Source organism: Hibiscus syriacus, unplaced genomic scaffold, assembly GCF_006381635.1.
Source record: "Hibiscus syriacus cultivar Baekdansim isolate YM2019G1 unplaced genomic scaffold, ASM638163v2 tig00111779_pilon, whole genome shotgun sequence".
NCBI lineage: Eukaryota > Viridiplantae > Streptophyta > Magnoliopsida > Malvales > Malvaceae > Hibiscus > Hibiscus syriacus.
Window position 1 is genome coordinate 1,202,144 of NW_024063176.1, and position 26,083 is coordinate 1,228,226.

The following is a 26,083-nucleotide window of genomic DNA, read 5'->3' on the forward strand; positions in this document are numbered from 1 at the left end:
ATGAAACAACTATGGGATTCGGACTCAGGAGGTTACCGACCCATGAAATTTGAGACCGAACGACTACCATTAACGGCGATAGACAGTGGTCGGAATGAAAATGACTTGTGTCCAACGACGGAAATCGGTTGCAAAGTAGAGAGAAAATAGGGAGAAAGAAAAAAGGAAAAAATAAAAAAAAATGAAGAAGAAAAAAAGGATTTTATAATGGATTCGAAACGACGTCGTTTTGGTGTATATTTGTGTTTTTCAAAACGATATCATTTTGATGCTTATGTAATTTATTGTGTGAAGTCATAATACTGTTAAATAGTTAAAGGCAGAGTGAGCAAAATTATTCAATTTGTAAAGTTCAGTGAGTAAATTAGAAAAATAAAAAAACAGGTAAAGAAAATGGGAGAAAGAATATAATTCATTGAGAAACGGTGTAATTTATCGAATAAAATATCATGTGACAATTTTAAAGTTGATGGCTCTAATAAATTGACAAATAGATAAAATCAACTGTCAAATAATATTTAACCAAATAATCCATTGATGATTATTGATGGCTATTGTATCAAAAGTCTCTAAACATTTTTGTATTAATTCTGTTTCCTTCTAAAATAATCTATTCAACCAAATAAGAAGAAATCAAAAGGGCAACGGGAAACATACTAACCTTGGCATAATCGAAAAAAGCAACTAGTAGTGGAACTTAATTTATAGAGAACAGAAATGATAAGATCATTTTCTAAAGAATTAGACAAGGTATAATATCAAAATTAATCCTCAACATTTATCGAAATGATCATTTTGGCTTATGATTTTTTAGTATTTTAGCTCACAACGTTTTATTTTAGAGTAAAAAAGTTTCTAACGTTTGACTAAATAGTCACTTTGGTATTTTAGACTTTTATTTTGAAACATTAGTCGTTCATTAACTAACGATTTTCATCAATACAGAGACCTTTTATTCAAAAATAAAATGTTAAGAGTAAAAATCCTCCAATAAAATAAATATGAACCAAAATAATTATTTAATCGAACATTATGATTTTTTTCTGACATTATACCTATTAAAAAATCTCTCTCCTCGACAATCTCTTGTCAGGAAAATAAATAAATAAATAAATAATATTTTATCTCCAAATTATGATTAATATTTTAAATTGATTCTCAACCTTTATAACATTTAAATTCATCCTATGTTATGACGTTCCTTCTAATACATCGTTAGTGGAAGGTACAATCGAAGACATAATTTGTTTTAAAAAAATCCGCACAGCTTGTTACGAAAGAAAGCGCAGGCGCTCATAGCCAATTCTCTCTCGCATCAACGCCGTCGCCAGCCATGGTCTCCTTCCTTCCCTTTCCATTGCTTTTCATCATTGACGTATTCTCTCTCACTTCATTATTTTTTTACTGTTTGGTTTGAATCCGCAATCTCAGCAACCGGATACGAATTTGACTGAAGAAGAGCTCGAACGAAAGAAGAAGAAGGTTCCTTTATTTTCATTCCGATCTTTTCTCCATTCTACTTGAATCACGTCTAGAAGCATGGATTTGTTTATTGTTTACTTAGAGTTAGTGTTTTACCTCTCTCTTTTTTGATAGGCGAGGGAGAAGGAACTGAAGAAATTCAAGGCCTCAGAAAAAACTAAGGCAGCCAAACTTAAGGTAAACACAATGAAGAATCTGCTTTAGAACTTGAGAATCTGCTAGATATAATTTTGTTTTGATTTTAGATATGTTAAAAACTTAAAATTAGTGAGTGTGTTATTTCTTGTAATTCTGCACAGGCACAACAAGGATCGAATGCTCCCAAAAAGAGTGCAAAGAAGAGTGCCACGCGAGAAGTGGATGATGAGAATCCGGAGGATTTTGTGGATCCAGAGACTCCTTCAGGCGAGAAGAAAAGACTCTCTAGTCAGATGCCTAAACAATATAGTCCAGCTGCCGTGGAGAAGCCATAAGTGTTGAAAAAGTGGATGATTTGTAGATTTGATATGGTTTTTAGTTGGATTTTTATTTAACTTTTGCATTTTTTGTGTCTGTATGTTTAGATGGTATGCTTGGTGGGAGAAATCTAGTTTTTTTTTTTCATGCTGATGCAAGCAGCTTAAAACCACCGTTTGTGATTGTACGAGTCAAATTGGAATTCACACTTTGTGTTCACCGTATTTAATAACTTAACTGATTTTGCAGGTTCTTTCTCCACCAAATGTGACTGGGGCTCTACACATTGGCCATGCACTAACTGGTGCCATAGAGGTTGTGTATTATAATGCTGCTGCCGCTGCTGCCATATTTGATCATCGACTTTTACATTGAATTTCATTTACGTTTAAATGTTATTGCATGCAGGACACTATCATTCGTTGGAGAAGAATGTCTGGGTATAATACATTGTGGGTAACTGGCATGGATCATGCTGGGATAGCTACACAGGTTGAGTTCCTTTAGTATTTATTTGGACCAGTCAAATCTAGGGATGGCAAACGGGCGGGTCGGGTGCGAATATCTCCTCCTCTATCCTCATATTCATCTAATTATTTTCAATCAACCACCCTCCCACCATCCATATTGGGTAAAAATTTTCAAATCCACACCCGCCCACGCGGATACATTCTCAAATCCATCCCCACACCCACTACCTACTGGAGACGTATCCGGCTAGACCATACTGAAAACAAACTTAAGTTATACATAAGCAACAAACATAAAACAAACACATCTATTAAGAAACATAATAAAATAAACCAATGATTATCTGAGTTAAGTGTTAATATAGATCTTAAAGTACATAAAAACATCATAATAAAAGACATAATTAAAGTCTAGAAACATAAATGACAAACACATAATGTTTTTGTTCTTTGGCACAACATTCTAAAATTTCAAGCAATACTTGTGACATCTGATACTCCATTATTACAATCATCATTCTCATAAAACACCATAATAAAACACCAGTATTGCAAAAATACTCGGTTGAAATTTGAATTTGAAAAAGTCAGTTTCAATGGCGTTAAAAATGGAGGTTTGAGAAGCACAAGTGAAACACTTAATTCTATTCAGTGGCGTTAAAAATAGAGATTTGAGAAGCAACGATCTGACTCTGTTAGCAAAAAACGTGGGTGTTCAGTCACAAGATACTGATTTGTAGAACATTAAGAAATTAAGCTTAAAACAAACATTAAGATGAATCTACAAAATAATTAAAAATCAGTACGAGCAAATAAAAATTAAACTCTTAAAACGAAATACAGAGGAACTTAAAACGAAATGATTACGGAAATGACTCTAACAAAAATTAAATTTCAAATAAAAAGGGAAGAAACATACATGAATAAGCTAGAGAGTGAAGACAAGAGGTTTGAAAGAAAAAAATTTATACATAAACTTATTCCTAATATTTGATTAAATTACAAGTTATATCTTATACAATATTAGGATTTATAAATTAGTCTCTTAAAATTACATCTAAATTTATAATGGTCCAAAATTTAATGGATATTTAGTTGGGAGGGCGGTTGCGGGACGGGTAAGGTCTCAAACTCATTACCCGCCTACTACCCGCGACGGGTACCACTTTCTAAATTCACACCCACCCACTACCCTCTAAAATTATACCCATCCCCACTCCAATTAGAGGTACGAAATCCACGAAATTATAACCGTTTCAAATCCTAAGTTTCATTTCGTAATATTTGGTGTTATCTTTAACTTACTCTGTCTTTTGCTTTTATAGTTATTATTTTTCTTTGCATTTTGTATTGAAGTTGCTCTAATGTCTGAAATTTTCAGGTGGTTCTAGAGAAAAATCTAATGCGTGAAAGGCTTGACCAGACATGATGTCGGTCGCGAAGAGTTTGTAAATGAAGTGAGCTTCAACCCTGAAGTGTCTCCAAGTTTAAATGTGAAATTAAGTTGTAGATTATTGATTTGTTCTGCAAATATAACGTCTCACGGTCTTCTATTGATGCTGCTATTATAGGTTTGGAAATGGGAGAATGAGTATGGTGGTACCATTCTGAGACAGCTACGACGTATGGGTGCCTCCCTTGATTGGTCGCGTGAGGTAAGATATAAATGGCACCCTTTAAGCTCCATATATTGGTTAATGGTTTTGTAGTTAAATACATCTTCAGCTGTGCTATTAATAGCTTATCATGTTTCTTGCTGTTTTTTCATTGTTATTATATTATTTTATTTACCTCTCCTAGTGCTTTACAATGGATGAGAAGAGGTCAAAGGCTGTGACAGAGGCTTGCAATCGGCTTTATAAAGAGGGTCTTATTTATAGGTATGTTTTACATGGTGAAATTTCTGTTATTATGTGACCTGATGAATTTATGTTGTTGACAGTAATATGAATAGTTTTGTAGCATTTAGACTGATACGTATCCTTTAAACATTATCTTTTGTCTTTTTTAATTAAATTCTTTCTTGTTTTCTCCATGCATTTTACAGGGATTTTCGATTAGTCAATTGGGACTGTGTCTTGCGAACTGCTATCTCTGATATAGGGGTAAGTCAATTTTTAGGTGATTCTTTGTTTTTGCATCTTCTGCTGCATATCTTGAAGTTGCTCCATGTTTCTATGTAGATTATACAGTCATCAAAGAAAGGACTTTGTTAAAGGTGCCTAATTATGAAAAACCAGTGGAATTTGGAGTATTAACATCATTCGCGGAAACAATGCTAGGTGATACAGCAATAGCTATTCATCCAGAAGACAAGAGGTACAGTCATCTGCATGGGAAATTTGTAATTCATCCTTTCAACGGCAGAAAACTTCCAATAATCTGTGATGGGATCCTAGTTGATCCGTGTTTTGGAACTGGTGCAGTAAAGGTAAGAATTCTATCATAGATTTTGAGATCCTGTTATTGTCTTTCTCTCCTTGATTTGTTTATTTTTCTTGTCATGGCCTTCAATGTTCCACAGATAACTCCCGTTCATGATCCTAATGATTACAAGGTGGGCAAGCGCCATAATATTGAATATATAAACATTTTCACAGATGATGGGAAAATAAATAGCAATGGTGGAGCAGAATTTGCTGGAATTCCACGGTTTAAGGCTCGTGAGGCTGTGATTGATGCATTGCAGAGGAAGGTATTCACTTTCATTGATATGCATCTAGGATGACTTACCTTTCAAGGTGAGGTTTTTCTTTGCTTCTATGGTATTGATAGTTAAATTTCTTTATTATGGGTGTGTTTCGCCTCCCTTGCACCCCATCTATGTATGTAGCAAGAATTAAACCTGCCTTCATTTGGTGTAAGAGCCCAATGCTCTACCCCAAACTTCAAGGTCTTTCCCAGTATGCTGGATCCACACGTGATGATATTTCATAATTGTGCTCTTCTTGGGATCACAATTTGATTGCATGAAGAGTCTTTCGGTTGTTGACTAATTGTTGCCTTTTACACTTTTATATGTGTTGTTTTTTTGGTGTTAAATGATTTCTAATTTTCATCCATGCATGATCGTAAATTCATTAACTTATTTCTTCACCATTAGAAATTGTATAGAGAAGCTCAAAACAATGAGATGCGCCTTGGCCTTTCCAATGATGTTGTGGAGCCACTGATAAAGCCCCAATCGTATGCAGCCCGGTCCTGACATTTTAAGAGCCCTAGACCAGAAGGTGATGACAAGAAGACAAGTGGGGACCCATATCTAGATTTCTCCCATAATTAAAATGGGACCAACTGAATTACTATATTTTCGAGTTTTTTAAATAAAAAATGATGTTTAAAATATTTTTTAATTATTGAGGCCCACTAAATTACCATATTTTAGAGTATTTGAAATAAAAAATATGTTTAAAAATATTTTTTAATTATTAAATTTAAAAATAATTTAAAAAATGAGCCCCTCCAAGCTTGGGGCCCTAGGCGGTCGCCCCCTGGTCTATGCCTCGGGCCGGCACTGATGGTATGTTAACTGTAGTAGCATGGCAATGCAGGCTCTTGATGTAGCTATGGATGATCAAAACAGGAAGCTTGAGTTCATTCCAAAACAGTATACTGCAGAATGGAAAAGGTGTTCATTTTCTTTTACTTTCTGCCAATATGTTGTAGAATAATGATCTTGCTCGAGTATTGTGACTATTTTTATTTTGGGTGTTGTCAGATTCTCATATTTGACATAGATTGATACGTTCTAATTAAGCAAAAGCCTGAAATTTTTCATTAAAAAAAGAAATGAAGAAAAGATGACAGAAACCATTGCTTTTAGGTTAACGAGTCTTGTTGGTTTCTATCAACTGCTTCGTGGCTTCACTTTTTTGTATACTCTTTCAAATTTATGTTATACTGTCCAGGTTTAATGGTGGCCTAACCTAAGTGATGTTCCAAATGTTGCAGGTGGCTTGACAATATCCGTGATTGGTGTATTTAAAAGCAGCTTTGGTGGGGTCACCGTATTCCTGCATGGTATGTTACAGTTGTAGATGATGAACAGAAGGAACTCGGTGCTTATAATGATCACTGGATAGCTGCCAGAGATGAGGAACAGGCTCTGGCAGAAGCTAGGAAGAAATATTCCGGGAAGAAGTTTGAGATGTCTCAAGATCCCGATGTCCTTGACAGCTGGTTTTCGGCTGGTCTTTTTCCGTTATCTGTGTTGTGATAGCCTGATGATACGGCTGATCTAAAAGCATTTTATCCAACATCGGTCCTTGAGACAGGGCATGATATAATCTTCTTCTGGGTTGCTCAGATGGTTATGTTGGGAACTAAATTGGGAGGTGATGTACCATTCAGTAAGGTTGTGCAATCCTTTTCCTAAATTATATACAGCACTCTTGTGAGGCTGCTTTAGGTTCTCTATTGACCCTTGATGGTATTGATTTTTTCAGGTTTACTTGCATCCCATGATCCGAGATGCACATGGGCGTAAGATGTCGAAGTCTCTGGGGAATGTAATCGATCCTCTTGAGGTCATAAATGGGATATCACTCAATGATCTTCATAAGAGGCTCGAAGAGGGTAATTTGGATCCTAATGAGGTTGCCACTGCCAAAGAAGGCCAGGGAAAAGATTTTCCTAATGGTATTGCTGAATGTGGTGCTGATGCTCTCCGGTTTGCTCTTGTTTCCTACATCGCACAGGTTACTATCTACGTGCTTATTCTGTTACGGTATACCACTCGTTAAACTTATTCCTTCCATTCATCTCAAGGATCTTTGCATCTCTCAGCTGTTTTTTGTAAAGAAAAATTCGTTTCAGTTGGATAAAATTAACTTGGATATCCAACGAGTGGTTGGATATCGCCAATGGTGCAACAAATTATGGAATGCTGTTCGTTTTGCCATGAGCAAACTTCCAGATGACTGTACTCCTCCATCCACCATAAATCCCGAGGCAATGCCTTCCAGCTGTCGCTGGATACTCTCGGTGCTGAACAAGGCTATATCGAAGACCGTACTGTCATTAAATTCATATGAATTTTCAGATGCAACCACCGGTGTCTATTCTTGGTGGCAGTATCAGTTCTGTGACATTTTCATTGAAGCCACCAAGCGCTACTTCGCTGGTGATAAATCAGCCTTTTCCTCCGAAAGGAAATTCGCACAAGACACTCTCTGGTCTTGTTTGGAAATCGGCTGCGTTTGCTTCATCCGTTTATGCCATTCGTTACCGAAGAACTGTGGCAGCGCCTTCCGGGAGTAAAGAGCCACACAAAGAAAGAATCTATAATGATATGCTAATACCCGTCACCAGTAGAGGTAAGTTCCAGTTTTCTTAATTCAGATAATATATTTTGGTCTGCTATACCGGAAACAGGAAAAAGCATGATAGCTGTCCTGAAAATTTGTTCGAGTTAAACTTTTAATTTTGGTTTTATGCTATGGTTGTTATATTTTGTGCCCTTTGCAGAGCTGGATAAATGAAAGGGTGGAATATGAAATGGACCTTGTCGAGTCAACAGTAAGGTCTCTTAGGTCACTTCGAGCTGAGCTGCTCGCTAAGCAGAAGAATGAAAGGTTCATACTGAAGAATATTTATTTATATATATATATATATATATATATATAATATTATTTAGTTGAGTCTCTCGACTACTAAAAATTATAAAATGGTCACCGGATTATTTATTATGTTCTAATTCATCATTTTTTATTAAAAAATTAACGGTCGTCTGAGTCGGACGCTAACTTACGGACTGAGAGATGATATCCTTTTGAAATTATGAGATCAAATTTTATCATATCTCAGTTAGTAGGTTAACGTCCAGTTCAGACAATTGTTAATTTTTTAACAAAAAAGGACGAGTTTGGAACATAATGAATAGTCGAATGACCATTTTGTAAGTCGGTGACTCAACAAAGCAACTCCATATAGTCAAGAGACTATTTTGTAACTTTTAATAGTCGAATAACTCAACAAAAATAGTATCCTATAGTTGGTAGACCATTTATGTACTTTACCATATATATGTATATATTGTTATCTTCGATTTGCGAAGAAAAAAGTCACAGGCACAGCATCGATTTAACTAATTGCATTGCATTGATTAATTTTGTTTCAGATTACCTGCTTTTGCATTCTGTCAAAACGACGAAGTGGCGAAAATCATGAGATCCTGTGAATTAGAGATCATAACCCTTGCCATTTTATCGTCTTTGAAGGTATTATACGAAATATTCAAACATGTTTGATTAATGTTCAAGTTTGATTTTTAATGTTTTCAAATTACCATTCTCCAGGTTCTACTGAGTGATGTAGATGATGCTCCAGCTGGAAGTGCAGTTGAAAATGTTAAGGAAAACCTTAAAGTTTATCTCAAGGTTCAAGGAGCCCTAAATAAAGAAGCAGAACGCGAAAAGATGAAGAAATACTGAAGTAAGTATCGTTTCCGAACTCTTCATTTTTCTTTGAAATACTCGATTCATCCGAATTTGAGCACGGAGATAAAACCCTCCGAATACTCTCTAATACATGAATGGAAATCTTAAAAAAATGAATGTATTCGTATCGGACACGTTTATATCTGACATTCATATTTGAGTTTGAGTCACATAGTCCGATAATATATCGAGAGAGTTGCCGGAACTCACGGGATCAGTTTTTGTTTTGGATTGAACAGGCAGCAGGAGAAGTTGAAGAAGATCATCAATGCATCGGGATATCAAGAGAAAGCCCCATCTCATATTCAAGAAGAGAATGCGACAAAGCTGGCGAAGCTCCTCCTGTAATTCGAGGTTTTCAAGAAAGAAACCGAACGTCTAGAATCCGAATCGCAGCATCAACCATAGGGGTAAATCTCCTACACGTTTCTTCTTCTTTTAATGATTGTTTTCTTGTTGCTGTCTAAACCTCACCAATACATTGCTGGATCTTTGATGTTTGATACTTGCCATGTTTATCATGCATGAGTTAACCCAGTTAGTTAAAATCCCATAAAAAACTCTCCACTTTGCTAATCCTATCGCAAATGGAAATGAAATGCTTAGAGTCCAGGAAGGTACATTTGATATATATATATATATAGGTTACGATCCATTACATAGTGTAAAACTCTTTTAATGTTACACATATTTAGGACTGTTGGATGAGTGAAAATATAAATTAATGTGATTAACTCGTATTTTCCTAGTAAATATCTTCTCATTTTCTAATGTTAATCTCAACCGTTTATTTTCATTCATCTAACAGTTTTAAATCTGTGTAATAAAGAGTTTTACATTGCATAATAAGATATTAACTTCTTATTTTTTTTCCCAGTGAATATATCTTCATTTCCTACTGTTAATCTTGACTTTTGATTTCTCCCATTCAACAAATTCCAACTCTATAAGATAACCGAAGGCAATTGCAATAATTCATTTATTGCTTTAATTACAATATTTACGTTAATTAAATGTTTTATAAATACTATATTTTCACGAAAAACACAGACTTAATGGCGATGAGAATATCTTGTGAACTTTCAGCTCTATTTAGAAGTATTATGCTTTATCGATACATTCTGATTGTAACTTTTCATATAGTTTTAACCGTAAACATTGTTTTCATATCATGTTTAAATAAGATTTTCATAACTTTGTTAAACTTTTAGTTTGGTAAAAAAAAAATTGTTTTTGGACCTAAAACTGAAAATATTATCAAATTTGACGTCATTATCGATCAAATCTCGACATAAAAAAATTATAGATATGATAACTCTCATCTCCTTAAAGGATAATTGTCCTCAAATTTAACAGGATAAAATAGGTTTAGATATTATTTTCTTGTCGATTTCTCTCTCTCACGTAGCTTCTTTAGTCTCGTGATTCTTTTAAATTATTGGTTCTTCTGCGTAAGTCAGGTTAAGCTCAAACTTAATAGATTCAAAAGTGATAATACAAGATGAGTCTCAGCAATATTTTCAAATATCGATGTATGAACTTCATTATAGACTTGATTCAATCTTGATGATAACTCAAGCTTATATAAGTCATATGACTAATCTTTTTAAGTAGGGATGGACGTAAAATTTTATGTTAGGAGGGATAGATTTTTAAAATTTTAGGATATGATGAACTTATAAAATTCAACGAAAATAGATTTTCGATAGAAAATACATAAAAATCTAAAATATATAATAATTTTAAATTTTCAGGGGACGACTACAGTTAACCAATCCGATTTTGTAAGGTCTAAAAAAAATCGAGGACTTTTAATTTGACATGTTAGTAATTTATACATGTTTTATATATTTTGACACATTGATATAATATATTTCACTATATTCTTTATATCGTATATTATTTACATCGAGTTTCTATTTTTATGTATTTCTAGCGTCTCTAGTAGACATCATTGAAATATGATTTTATCATATTCCAGTCAATAGGTTAACGCTCAGCTCAGACGATCGTCTATTTTTAAACGAAAAATGACGAGTTTAAAACAAATGAATAGTCATGTGCTCATTTTATAACTTTTAATAGTAAAATTTTGTAATAAAATAATACTATACCGTTTATGTACTTTACCTTTGGTGATTTTCTCGAAAAATCACCTATTTTGTAATTATTTACGTGTCAGACACCGTTATAAAAAATATTACAGATCTAACACCCTTTGTAGAAAGGCACGACCCATGCACCGAGTCTTACGTCACGTGTTGAAATGCGCAGCCCATTCACCGTCTCAGGCAACGTGTAAAGACTGGATGTTAGTTTCATAATTTTTTTTATAATGGTGTCTAATATGTAATTAAATTCTATTAGGGTGATTTTTATATAAAAATGTCAATTTTTTTTATTTCTTTGTGTGTGCAAAAAAAACTTTTTGCATTAAAATATTTAAATATTCTTTTGCAAATTATTTTATAACTCGATAAGTTTTGATTTTTTTTGCATGAAATACACAATACAAATAATCTAGTATAGAAAAAAATTGAGGGTAAGTAATTTAAAATCTGAATAATTTTATAAAAGTTTTATAACTAGTATTTCTTTTATAAATGATGATTAATATGAAAAGTATAAATTCTTTTTTATTGTATTTTTAAAAATATGAGTTTTAAAAATATGAGTTTTGTATTTACAAAATGTTTCTAAAAGAAAAGTATAAATTCTTTTTTATTGTATTTTTATTGTAAAATGTTTCTAAAAGAAAAGTTTTAACTCATATATTATTCAAATGTATGTATTTATACTTTTCTTTTAGAAACATTTTACCATAATTTTTCTTAATTAATTTGAATAATAGCAGAATAAATGATTAATTTGAATTATAATTCATATATTTAAAATTCAATAAAAATACAATAAAAAATAATTAAAAGTGAATAAAATTCAATAAAAAAAAGTAAAACTAAAATATATCACCTATGTACTTAAAATATTATTTTTAATATTACTTTTAAAAAAGATTAAATTCTAATTTTATTAAAAATGAATAAATATTATTAACTGTTGTTAAAAAATAATAATTAATGAATTATAATTCATTTAATCCCTCAATTGTAATTAAAAGTTTATTTTAATATTTTTTAATATTTTTTAAATTATAAAATATTTCTTATTATCATCATCATCATCATTTTTTAAAAGAAATACTAATTATAAAACTTTTTTAAATATTTCTTATACATATAATCATATGTATTGTGTAATTTCATGCAAAAATCAAAATTTATCGAGTTATAAAATAATTTGCAAAAGAAGATTTAAAAATTTTAATGCAGAAAGATTTTTTCACACACAAAAAAATAAATAAAAAAGTTGACGTTTTTACACAAAAATCGGCCTAACAGAAATTAATTACATATTAGCACCATTTTAAAAAACATTTACGAAACTAACATCCGGTCTTTACACGTGTCCTAAGGGTGCATGGGTCACGCCTTTCAACACGTGGTACCACATCAACGTAAGACACAGTGCATGGGTTGCAAGTTAATTTCTATTATCAGTTAATTCAAAAATATCAATAAAATATAAGGATTTGATAAAAAAAATTATCAATATATACATGTTACCTAAACTACCTACCAAACATGATCTGGATGACGTGTACAGAAAAAGTTGCCTAAAAAGCCTATCAAACTTGTACAAAATAAGTAAACAGTAAGGATATTTTTGTCATTTTACTCATCCAAGATAATAGAACCCTCGTAATCGTAGTATATACTTCGATTCTGAAAGCAACATGTATGTTGGAACATGGGACAAAGATAGTTTCACGCGCTCTTGTCTCGCGTGCTTTGCATGCCATTGGCTCATTATTTATTATTGGAGTAAGTGATAAATTAATATGTAGTCCCTTAATTTAACAACATTTCTAAGTTGATCTCTGAACTTTTTCCTAATCCACATTAATCCCGAAACTAGGCAGCTTTTTAAATTCGGTTCCTAAACTTGATATTCATGAAGGTGTGGTGACATGGCACACTGATATTGTGCCATGCCGTCCCCAATTTTTAAAATAATATTATAAAATTTAAAAATAAAAATATATTAAACGAATTATAAAAAAAATATTAACAATGTATCTCTATAGAAATACTAGATAATGATGTAGTATAAAATTAGAGTGCCATGTCATCACACCTTAACGTAATCCAAGCTCGGGGACCAACTTTGAAAAATTGCTATATTTTGGGATTAATGTGAGCTAAAAAATTTCAAGGACCAATATGAGAAAAAAATAAGCTCAATGGCTAAATGTTGCTTATCCCTAAAATGTAACTTTACTAAGTCTTGTTTTTTATTTATTAATTCGAGATAAGTATAAGGTAGTATATGTTTAAAAATAACACTCAATCATTTCACATTGAACGCTCACACCACTGATATTCATAATGCTCAAACTCCATATCTTAAAAAATAATAATAATCTCTTTATCACCGAGGTAACTTGATTGATCTAACTTTACTAAGGTAATGTTTGTTTTTGCAGAGGTAAAATGTCTGCAATCTGCGAACCACATCTACAGGCATCTGCAGCAGAACAGGTAGACCAAAAGTCTGCAGTCTGCAAGAAGAAGATTGTTTATTTTTTAATGTCTGCATACTGCTAAAATAAACTAAAATATAAATAAACAGATTTTTTAAACTTAAAAGAGTTTTGCAATACTGAGATTTAAATAATTTTAATTTTACAATACTGAAATTTAAATAATTCATACAACTACAATAAATTTTTTTTAGAAAAACAAACATCACCTTATTAATTCTATTATAAGTCTCACATAATCACATGTATTATTAGTTTTATAAGTTTTATAGAATAAAATTTATAAATGATCATTAAATTATATGATGTTTTAAACATTAAATTATCTAAAGTTATATAATAATATTAAATTTTGAATTTTATTATCATATGGCACAACAACATTAATTATCATTAAACTATTATTAATCAATGAATCATACACCTCTCTTTTTTTAAACATTAATTATCATTAAACTATTATTAAATATGCAATTATGTAATACTTTTAATTTTTTTAAATATATATTCATAATTTATTTTTATAATTATATGATATTTTTAGAAAATATTTTTTAATTTATCAAATTATTTTATGATTATTTTTTATTTAATTTTGATTATATTTTAAAATTTTAAAAACATAATTTATAATTTTTTATATTTTAAAATCTTAATTATCAAACAATGAAATCATTTTTTATTAAGCAATGTGGTTTAAATACTTACATTTCGTATAAAAAGTTTAAATATAATTTAAAAATAACAAATCCAAAAAAATATTATATTTAAACTTAAATAAGAATAATTAAAATAAATATAAAATTTTAATAATATATAAAATAATTTATATGATATAAAATTAAATATCTATAATATAATATTAAAAAACTTAATATTTAATTTATTTAAAAAATTAATATATATAATATAATATTAAAAAAATATATTAATTTATTTAAAAAATTAATATTTAATTTATTTAAAAAATTAATATTTAGTTTATTTAAAAAATTAATATTAAAATTAAAATCAAATATAATATAAAATTAAATATAAAACCTCTTTGAAAAGGTTAAAAGACGTCCGCAGACATAAGGCCACGTCTGCGCCGCGCAGACCACGCGAGCAGACGTTAGAAGAGCTTCTGTCTTCTAAAAAACAAACGGTCTGCGAAGCTCAATGTTTGCGCGGCGTAGACATAAGAGCTTTGAAGACCTTAAACAGTGAAAACAAACACTACCTAAGTCTTGTTTTTACCGTACATGTGAGAATTTTCTATTTCTAAATTTATTTACTTCAAAATTGAGAATTTAAATAATCTACTTTAAATTATTAAATTTTATTTTTTGGTAAATTATACAAATGGTCCATGATTATAGGACGTTGTTTTGTAGAGTTACCTGACTATTAAAAGTTACAAAATAGTCATTGATTATAAGGCGCTACTTTGTTGAGTCCCGACTATTAAAAGTTACAAAATGGTCATCCGACTATTCATATGTTCTAAATTCGTTATTTTCATTAAATAATTGACAGCAGTCTGAGCTGAACTTTAACATGCTGGTTGAGATATGATAGAATCTCAAACGATTATCATATCTCAATCAATATGTTAATATCCAGCTCAGACAACCGTTAATTTTTAACGGAAAATGACGAGTTTGTAACATATGGATAGGCGAATGATTATTTTATAATTTTTAATAGTTGAGGGACTCAACAAAGCAATGTCTTATAGTCGGAAGATCATTTTATATTTTTTAATACTTCAAAGACTCAATAAAACAGTGACCTATAGTTATGGGACCATTTGTGTACTTTACCATTTAATTTTTGTATGAAATATAAATCTGAGAAAATTATTTGATATAAATATTGCTGTAAACTTTATTTTATACAAAGTATGTCTATTTAAAGGTTCATGGGTCTTATTTAGAGTTTAGATATTTAGGTTTTAAAATTTTAAGAAATATAGTTCAGATTTATAATTTATCGTTTACGGTTTAAGATTTAGAATTTAAAATTAAAACATAAATATGTTATATAAAATAAATTTTATATAACCTCACTATTAAATAATAAAAATTTATAAAATTAAATAAAAAATAATTAAATGACACATGTATTTGTATAATATTGTATTTAGGGGTGTGTAAAAAGATATGATCTGATTTGTTGACCCGATGATCCAATCGGGAAATTCATATATTCGATCTATTTTTTTATTTTAAGATAATAGGATCGGATAAATTTCAATTTCAGATTATCCAGAAATTCAAATTAAATTTTGTATTCAAATATTCGATTTTTTCGGATCAAATACTAATTACTATTTTAAGTATCTGAAATTTTTGAATATACAGATTTTCGGATCGAATCGGATCTGATATCTAAATTTGTACACCCCTAATTAGTTTAGGGCAAACTACACTGTTAGTATCTGAACTTTCATTTTTGATCTGATTTAGTACCTGAACTTTCAATTATTTTAAAATGTACCTAACTTTTATTTTTGATTCATTTTGGTACCCTGCCCTTAAAAAATTAACGGCAGAGCTGACGTGAAATTTTTAAATTATTATTTATATTATTATTTAATTAGTTTTAATTAACTAAAACGGTGGTGACACTTGTACTAAATGCCATCTGAGCTCCAACAGACCATTAGTCCTAAATGCCAAAGTATATATTTAACATATACTAAAATATCACTATAAAATGCCAAAATTATTATTTAACGTATAAAAATTTTAAATTAAAATTAAATAATTTATCATTTAGAAATAAGAAAATAATTAAATCAATATTTAAAATTATTATTTGTATTTATTTATTTGATTAAATAATTATAAAAAATATTAAATTAAAATTTATATTCTATCCTTAAAATTGTTAAAATAATTATTTATATTTATTTTCATAAATGATTATAAATTATAAGTTTATATTTAAATTTTAATAATTAAACAAATAGAAATAATTTTAAATTATATTTTTAAATTTTAAATAAATAAATACATATAATTCTAAACTACTTATAATATAATCCATATAATTTTTAAAATAAAATAATATTTATTTTATAAAATATATAAATAATTATTTAATTATCTTAAATTAAAATAAGAAATTTTATAATTTTAAATTAAAATAAATAATAATTTTGGTATGTATTAAATTAATTCTTAATCTGAATGATTGAATATTTTGGGAGATGTCCTAAGTTCAAATCATATATCTAACCATTTTCTTTCATTTTATAGTGACAGCTTAGTATAAGTTAAATATATACTTTGGCAATTAAAAATTAGTGTTCTGCCCCAGCGTAGATGGTTGAGCACCTGTCTTCCTCCCAGCAGACTCGGTTTCTTGTCTTGATTGTTATGCTCCTTTTTGGGAATTAAATCTTGGTTTTGTATTTAATAACCACCTTATTAGTTGAATAAAATTGATTAAATAATATAAATAATAATTAAAAAAATATCACGTTAGCTCTGTTGTTAAGTTTTTAAAGGCGAGGTATTAAATGAAACAAAAACTAAACGTTAGGTATGATTTTAAAATAATTAGAAGTTTAGATACTAAATCGAATCAAAAGTGAAAGTTTAGGTACTAACCAAATAGTTTATCCTTACGTTTATAGACACATTCGTTCTAAATTTAATATATATAGATATATATGCAATAAGAAAAAGGGATTTTTTTTCTTAATAAAAATGTGAGTAAACTACACGAGAGACCACTAAACTTTGGTCAAAAATCAATTTGACCACCGAACTTTTAATTGAATCAATCAGAACACCAACTATTTAAATGTTTCAATCAATCAACCGGCCGTTAATGTAACACCCCCAACCTGTATACGACCCGATCACGAGTCTGAGGTGTCACATTAACTTTTCAAAACCTTTACTTGTATAACATAATGAAAATTTTCCACTAATATTAAATAAAACTTCATATTATTCCAATAAAAAGGTTTACAAAACTTATCAGAGCGTGTACAGTTCAAATCTTTTATCTTACATGCCAACTACATTCCAAATAACAAAATACATATTAATAATAGACTTTTCTGATCTGATATCCGGAAAGGAGAAGTTGACATGTCTTGCTCCTCAATCTTCTCGAAACATACGTGTGAAACAATCACACGCTAAGTCGATGACTTAGTGAGGCATATAAAATGAATACATAAACTTTAATTATCTAACTATGCACAAACAATGACACTCTCATATCATGCAAAAAATCATATAACAATTCATATGATCATTTCATACATACATATATTTATATTATCGTTATCATTATTCACACTATTGTTATTAACAAAACTATTTGTATTCATTCATTTAATCTTGTGATATATCCTTAACAATTATGCATATCATATAATACATCCCATTACACAAGGTTTCTTATGTTATATATTTTATTCGCCCATGTACACTTGTGAGAACTAAAGATATGTGAGTACATAGAAGTTGTGCACATATGTTGTCACCACAGCTCGTATAAAGATTCATTGAGTGACATGTGAAATTTGTCCTGAATGACCTCATGTATGTCCCGAAGGACCTATGTATATGTCCCGAAGGACCTATGTAACCCTCGACTTTTGGCATGCCAACTATACCCCTAGCTCTCATAACAAATAACATGGGCATTATCTTTTATATTTGTCACGTGTACACATTCATATCACATAATCATATAAGCTTATGTCACATTCTCATATGGTCATATAGCTCATGTCACATTCTCATATGGTCACTTATCATATCATGTATCACATATAACTCATATCCTTTCTCATATACTCACATAGGTCATACCACCTTTTCATATATTCCATTAGTTTATATATATAACTTATATCATATTATCATATGGTCACATATATCACATAACGCATATATCATGGTCACATAGCATGTATCATATAGACATGTATCCTCATGGCTAATAATCACATACTTAACATACAAACATATGCATGTATTCATATCCACAGAAATCATATCAATACTACATTTATATTAATGGACTCTTACAATCTGATAGTGAAAATAGACTCATCGCAAGTCTTATTTCCATAAAACATCATATACATAATAACATGCACTCACATGGCCTCACTAGTCAATACTAATCCATTTCTTGATGACTATTACTTGGTCGACTTGTCCGGACTTTGCTCTCGATCGTTATCTACACAAATACACAATCCAACAAATATTAGGATTCATATTACTTGAAAATATTCTTACTATTATCAACTAAACAGAGCACTGATTCCTTAATTTCTTCTTTAGTAGTATCGGTACTATAAGCACATTACCGATACCTCTATGCTTATAGTATTGATACCCCTCCACGGTATCGATACCCAATTTCGATTCTGTGATCTTTATTTTTAAAATGGTACCGATACTTGCTTAATGGTATCGATACCCTCAGTATCGATACTACTCCTTTGGTATCGACACTCTTTGAACAATTATATAAATTTATGCCTTATGGTATCGATACTCATTCAACCAATATCAATACCCAAGCCCCAATTATCACTCATTTTCTCTTTGAAGTATCGGTACTTGATGAATAGTACTGATACCCCTTGCCCAGAATTCATTTATCTTACCCGAAAATCTTACCAAACTTACTTAATTCCTCTACCATAACCTTCTTTTAGTCCTTTAAGCTTAACTACACTTATTTTAACCAACTTAGATCACTTTAACTCATCCTAATATCCAATATCCCATATACATACTTGAATTCAATAATCAAGCCAATAAATCAACATGTTCTAAATTTGTTTCTAACACTTTGAATTTCTTATTTCAACTTATGACAAGTCAAATTCAACTTCAAAATCCACTTACTCCTTTTTCAATAGTTCACTTAAAAACTCCTTTTACTTTATCTTTCATAACTTGTTCATCTTTAAGTTTTAAGCCACTAAAAACTTTCCTTAAGCTTTCTTATCACTCTAAGAATCAAAAGAAACCTTAAAATTAAAGAAACAATCAAATTGAATTCAACTCACCTTAACACTGAAGCCACGGGAGGAAGAAGATAACTAAGCCTCCAAAGTTTTCTTCCTTTCCCTCTTAACTCCACATGTTTATCTCCTTATAAAAGGAAAAATAAAATAAAAAAATTATAAAATGACCATTATACCCTTCCTTCACAAAATATTCCTAATTTAGTCCCTAAACTTTTCAATCTTTCAAAATCAAACCTTAAAGTTTCAAAACTTCCATTTTAGTCACTAGCCCTGATTTTGGGATGTTACAGTTAATTTTTAACGAAGGTGATGACGTGTCTGTTAATAAAATTAACATAATTCTATATTTTATGATTAATATTTACATATTCTATCAATTTTGTTTTCCTTTCTCACAACAAACCAGAATTCTTTTTCTTGGGCAATACTAAACTAGAATTCACCCATCACGTGAACCCACTGCAACAAACCCATACATACAAATATCTACATTCGTTTCCCCTTCACCACATTGTCGACAACAAGTATTTCCAGCCATTAACGTCGTTTGCATTATAGTTTGCCCCGGTAGTCTTCTCCACCAAAAGATTACCTGAATATCCCGGGTACGAACCCGACCCGAACATCTCAGTGCAAGCTGAAACCGCCTCTAATGGAGCGTTGGTCGGCCCTTGGAAATACCCGTTATTAAACAGATTGGTAACAGTGTTAGCCAAAAGGGTGGCCAAGTAAAAGATCATTCCATCAACCTCAATGTCTCTATTGGGAGCAACCAAATGCGGTGTTTGGGGACCATAAATAGGCTGGTGAAACGGCCAGGCGCATTGACCGAGACACTGAGTCTCCGAGTTCCCGACCAGATAAAGGCACTACGAACCAGACCATGGGTAGACCCGTGAGCCCTGCACCTCATGCTAAAGCCTTCGACAACTACATCTTTGGTCGTGAGGATGATGCTGATAGTATTGACGCCGTTAAATTTTTCGGCCAAGGCCGACATGTGTGGGTTCTTAAGGGTTTTACCGAGTGGGTAGTTTTCGAAGAGGACTTGATTGTCCACAACTAGGTGGATGAACCACTCTTGTATTTCTCAGTCGTTTTCCACCATGAAGATGCCGAAGAAAGCTTGAGGTTGGCGGAACTCAACGAGTTGATGAAATCGACGATTATGGAGCGTTGGGAAGGGGTAAACTTATCGTACCAGATGAGATTGACGGCGATTTTGCCCTTTAAAAGAGGGCCATTGTGGTACTTCAACACCAGAGGCTGCTCTTGAACCAGCTCACAGAAGGAAGAAGGGATGATACATAATAAGAAAAGAGTGGCAAGTTTGTAAATAGAAGCTGCCATTGTTTTAGTTATAGGAAAATCTTGAGAAATATATCGACCGGTGGCTTGATTGATAAAACATGTAAATATTAAGGATCAAATATAGAATTATGCCGATTTTATTAACGGACACTTCATCACCCTCGTTAAAAATTAACGGCTTGTGGCTTGATTGAAACATTTAAATAGTTGGGTGATCTGATTGATTCAATTGAAACTTCGGTGGTCAAATTATTTTTGAGCATAGTTTAGTGGTCTCCCGTGTAGTTTATCCTAAAAATATTTCTTCCCCATTTTATAAAATATAAAAATAAATACAAAATATTAATAAAAAAATGTGTCAAAAAACATTAATTTAACCCCTAAAAGGAAGGGCTCAACTGCAAATACAACGATACCGTGACTTGCACGCGCTAATGGTGCGCATGGGCATATACATTATGATCCTGTAATAGAAAGCACGCTGCATTAAAATAAATCGCCGGCTCTGTTTTATGCTTGGAAATTAGCTAAAATGCCACCCCGCCAGCTTTCTCCTTCCCCATCTCTTCTTCTTCTTTCACAAACAAAAATTATATAAAATCACCCAAAAAGAAATAAAAGAAAGGATTTAGATATATTCACATCGTCAAATCTCTGAATTATTGCCTTTTTAAAAAAAATATTCACATACAGAGAAATCCATTTATATATATATAAATCTATTCTTATTTGTTTCTTGTTTGATGCTCTGCCTTCCTTTTAGATCTTCATTGTCTTATTGTTCTTTGGATCTTTCAAATTCTGGGATTTCAAGATCTCTTCCGTTTTCTTCAATCACCTCCATTACTCAGTTAAGTTTGCTGAATCATCTCTCATTTTCTTCAAGAAAATACATTGTTTCATTCATTCATTGACTGTTGAATTGGATTAATTGTTTATTTTTGTTGTTGTCTGGAATTGAAAAACGATGGAAATTCAATGCTACAAATGTTCCTTTTTTGTTTTTTGTTGGGTTTTGAACGAGTATCTTAGCTTTGGTAGGTTCGATCATCGAGGTCTTCGATTTGGGTTGACTTTTTTGTATTGAAATATGCCTCTGTTTGGTTTTTATTAGTTGGGAAAATCCAAATGTTTAACGTTTCTGGATTTTGCATACGTTGAAAACCCGTTTGAATTACCCAGCAGTAACAGATTAAGGGTGAATTTTTTTTCAGTTTTTTGTTTTTATTAATTCTGGAAACGTTTGGTTGATTTCCTTTTCTTAAACTATAATTCTTCCCTGTCTGAAGCTTTAGCGTTAAGGGGGTGTTTGGATGGGGAATGTGGGATTTTCATGGGAATGAAATCCACATTCCTTGTTTCGTTAGTCCAGGAATTTCATTTCTGGTAATGTAAGATTATCAATAGTAGATTTTTGGGGTATATTACCGGGAATGTCATTACCTCCCTTTACTTAGGTATTATTGTATTACCGGCGTTTTGGACTAAAAAGCCCTTAAATTTTTCTTTCTTTCAAAAATATATTTCTCTGTCATTGAATAATAAAATTTTACGAATGTTAAATTACAAATTTATCCTTAAACTATTTTAGATTTACAAAAAAAAATCTATAATTAAAATTTTATATGAAGTTCAGGGGTTAAAATAAAATTTTATCCTTTCATTAAACCTTTTATATTTTCAATTTTGTAAAAAAATTATATAAATTTTATGAATTTAAATTTTTTAAAATATATATAAATATTTTCCAACTTGTTAAAAAAACAAATATATAATAAGGACAATTTGGTCAAATATACATTCTAATAATCTTTTATTCCTTTAACCAAACACGGTATTATTACATTCCTGCTAAGCAAACCAAACACAAAATACAACATTCTCAGTAATCTTATTCCCAGGTAATATTACATTCCCACCGGTAATCTTACATTCCGTGGACCAAATGCACCCTAAAGATATGGTCAGGTTTGCCTTGGTATTGAAGTTGACCTTTTCAGTTGAGTTTTGTTTTTCATTTATGATGGATGCTTGTGTTACAAACCAAGTGTTGTAACTCCTTTTTCACCTATGGTTTCACTTTTCCAGATCACATTACTTTGATCCATTGAAGAATCTGTTGTTTGTTGGATATTAATTCATTACCTTAAGGAGGAGACTGGAAACAGAGGAAACACATGAACATAGCTGTTCTGTTTATACCATAGATGAAGGAAGCTAAGGGGTGGCGACTAGGCGGCATGGGTGATAACAAGATCTTGCCTGGTTCTCGCCATCGCACTCCATTGAAGAGGCCGATATGGATTATTCTAACGGTGTCTATCATCAGCATTCTTCTACTTTGTGCCTATCTCTATCCACCGAAAGGCGATGTGGCATGTTATGTATTTTCTTCTATAGGTTGCAAGGCCCTTGGCGTTTGGCTTCCTCCGGCTCCTAAAAGGGAATTTACAGATAAGGAGATTATATCACGGGTTGTGGTTAGGGATATTTTGAATATACCTCCTGTCCAATCTAAAAATCCTAAAATTGCATTCATGTTCTTAACTCCTGGATCACTGCCATTCGAGAAACTTTGGGATATGTTCTTCCGTGTAAGTTATTTCTTTTTGGGCACCTACTTTGTTTTTCCTTTCTACGATCTATCATCTTCATATGCTTCCTGGATTTTGTTTAGTCCATTAAATTTCATGATTATTATCCTTGAACTTGGCTTTCATTCGAGGATTGTTCCTATATAACAGGGTAGGATAGATTATATACAAAATCTACCATATGATAGATGTTTACTAGAAAGAAATGTCATATTTGTGCAAGGCCTGAAAGTACCCTGCCTGTTCTGTGTTATTTCCTTTCTCCCGAAGTAAACTTTATCTGTTTAGTCGTTAATGTAGCTTTGTTGGTACTGATACAAAATTGAGATTTTGGTACTGGACCATAGTGTTAATAGGGATGAAGTAAGGACTCTCGGTAATAAAGGTACTATTCTGTGACATACTTAGAGAGGGGTGAGGCCTGCTTAGCCATAACATTGCATTTATGCAGATGGGAAAACCTGGTAAAGATATTTTGCCAGGAGCATTAGCATTAATAGGGGGTGAAGCTAGGACTTGTTGTAATAAAGGCGCTATCTTATATCTGTAGCAATAGGTAACCGGGGAGATGATGCTTTTGTATTTTGGAGTAGTCTACCTAGATAGTTTGATCATTTCTTCAGGTTTTTCTCTTTTTCTCTGGAATTCTTTTGCTGCCTTTCAAGGTTTTGATACATGTCAAAATGGCGAAATTTATACCATAGTTTAATGATATTCACATTTGGAGGTTTCTCACACCTTGGTCTGTTTATGTTGCACAAGAATGCAGTTTGCCTGTATGATTTGTTAATTAATGATCATTATCCGCAGAGAGTGCCAATATTTGTAATTTATAACCTTAAGCTGGGAATTAAGAACCATTTCAGGTCTACATTAGATTTAGAAGTAGAAAAATAAAATAGTTTATTTGTGTGAGAGACTGGGAGTGAAGCTGTTTTATGCTATTGCATGCTGAGTAAAGTTGGACTACTTTTATTACTATAATATAGAATTTAGTCTCTTTGAACTAACTAGAAACTTAAAGTGACTGAGTATAGGCTATTAGGAGTGTTTTATAGTGGAAAAGCTGTTGGCTGTATGAAACCTCTTTGTGAATCAAATAGTACTTATGTTTCTTCAGATTGATTCAAATAAAGTAATCAAATAGCCTGTATGATAAAAAGAAATTGCTCAATTTTCATGGCAGGGACATGAAGGAAGATTTTCTGTTTATGTCCATGCATCAAAAGAAAAACCAGTGCACATGAGCCGTTACTTCTTTAACCGGGAAATTCGCAGTTCTGCGGTATGTTTCTTAGATTTAAAATCTGATAGTTTTCTCTCTGCCCTTTTATATGATGTTTCTATCATACATGAATTATGTTCCATACTTTTATTCCAAGCATCCTGATTATGTAATGGTTGTTATAAAAATATACAGTAATTCATTCATTGTGGACTTGTTAATGGTTCCTGCAGACAGCCTAATAGTTTGCTTAAGTTTAGCATATCAGAAGGAAAAGGGCGGACCGCGGACCGCCCCGTATCCTTGTCTGCAATATCAAGAGTCTGTCTCATTTTACGTTTCTGCAGTCTGTCTTAATTTACAGTCTATTTTTTGTTGGCCAATATGCAATATTCCTTATGGTCTTATGCCTGTATTAAGAGCATTTGGTGCGATTTTGAAGGTCCAATTGAGTGCGTTTTTCGTGGAGGGTCTAAATTGATTATTTGGTGCGAGTTCAAGGGCTAAAATACCCCTTATATCTATTGATTTATTTACTGACACTGAACTTGCAGGTTCAATGGGGAGCATTTAACATGGTTGATGCAGAGAGACGGTTATTGGCATATGCTCTGAAAGATACTGATAACAAACACTTTGTTTTACTCTCTGACAGGTAAAATAGTTCATCTCATTACCAAACCCCCCTAAACCCTTATATATATACACACACACATATACATTTATCAAATCTGAATTATTGATGGTGACATTTGCAGTTGTGTTCCATTGCATAATTTTGATTATGTCTACAATTATCTGATGCATGCTAATATGAGTTTCATAGACAGGTAAGTGAAATTTTAGAGTATTAAAGATGCACACACGCATTATGGCCTTCTTGAACCGTTTCTCATGTTTGAAATGTATCCCCTCCACCTTGTTTTGCCAGCTATGTGGATCCTGGGCCTCATGGAAATGGCAGGTATTCAGCACGCATGTTACCAGAAGTAGAAGAGAAAGACTTCAGAAAGGGTTCGCAGGTATGTCTTAACTGATACTCAATGCGATAGATTGATTCGAATAGTAAATTCATGGTTGGGACATGTGACTAAACTTTACCGCCATGAATGAAGGGCATGCATCACTGCTAATGCCCTATACTTGTCTGTATCCTTTTCATTTTGAATGCTTGCTGTATCCTCCATCAATGGAGTCTCTTATTATGAAATATTTCAGCATTCAGCAGACCTCGTTGGGCAAACTTATAGTGTCTTGTTACTGCGAAGTTTAAATTGCTGAATTTTATGCAGTGGTTCACAATGAAGCGGCAGCATGCTCTGATCGTTATGGCTGACAGTCTTTACTACTCAAGATTTCGGGATTACTGCAAGGTGAATTTGATCCTAAAATGTATTTTGATTTACTGTATCATGTTGCTAACACATGTTCATGTTTACAGCCAGGTTTGGATGGCAAGAACTGCATCGCCGACGAGCATTACTTCCCGACCCTTTTCAATGTGAGAATC

At 31.7% G+C, this 26,083-nt stretch overlaps 1 protein-coding gene and 3 pseudogenes across 1 annotated transcript in view; 2 read left to right on the forward strand and 2 right to left on the reverse strand.

The window, feature by feature from the left end:
* On the forward strand, positions 1-9,188 carry LOC120170377 (annotated as a pseudogene).
* Positions 6,162-26,083, reverse strand: part of LOC120170379 — a 26,123-nt pseudogene continuing 6,201 nt past the window's right edge.
* LOC120170378 lies at positions 19,947-20,817 on the reverse strand (annotated as a pseudogene).
* LOC120170477 (glycosyltransferase BC10-like) overlaps positions 22,877-26,083 on the forward strand; it is a 3,965-nt gene continuing 758 nt past the window's right edge. Inside the window, exons 1-7 of the mRNA XM_039178425.1 lie at positions 22,877-23,348; positions 24,535-24,633; positions 25,128-25,228; positions 25,332-25,403; positions 25,505-25,595; positions 25,866-25,946; positions 26,015-26,074. Coding sequence (XP_039034356.1) covers positions 22,962-23,348; positions 24,535-24,633; positions 25,128-25,228; positions 25,332-25,403; positions 25,505-25,595; positions 25,866-25,946; positions 26,015-26,074 — 891 coding nt within the window. The 5' untranslated portion in view covers positions 22,877-22,961. The remainder of the gene's footprint in view (positions 23,349-24,534; positions 24,634-25,127; positions 25,229-25,331; positions 25,404-25,504; positions 25,596-25,865; positions 25,947-26,014; positions 26,075-26,083) is intronic.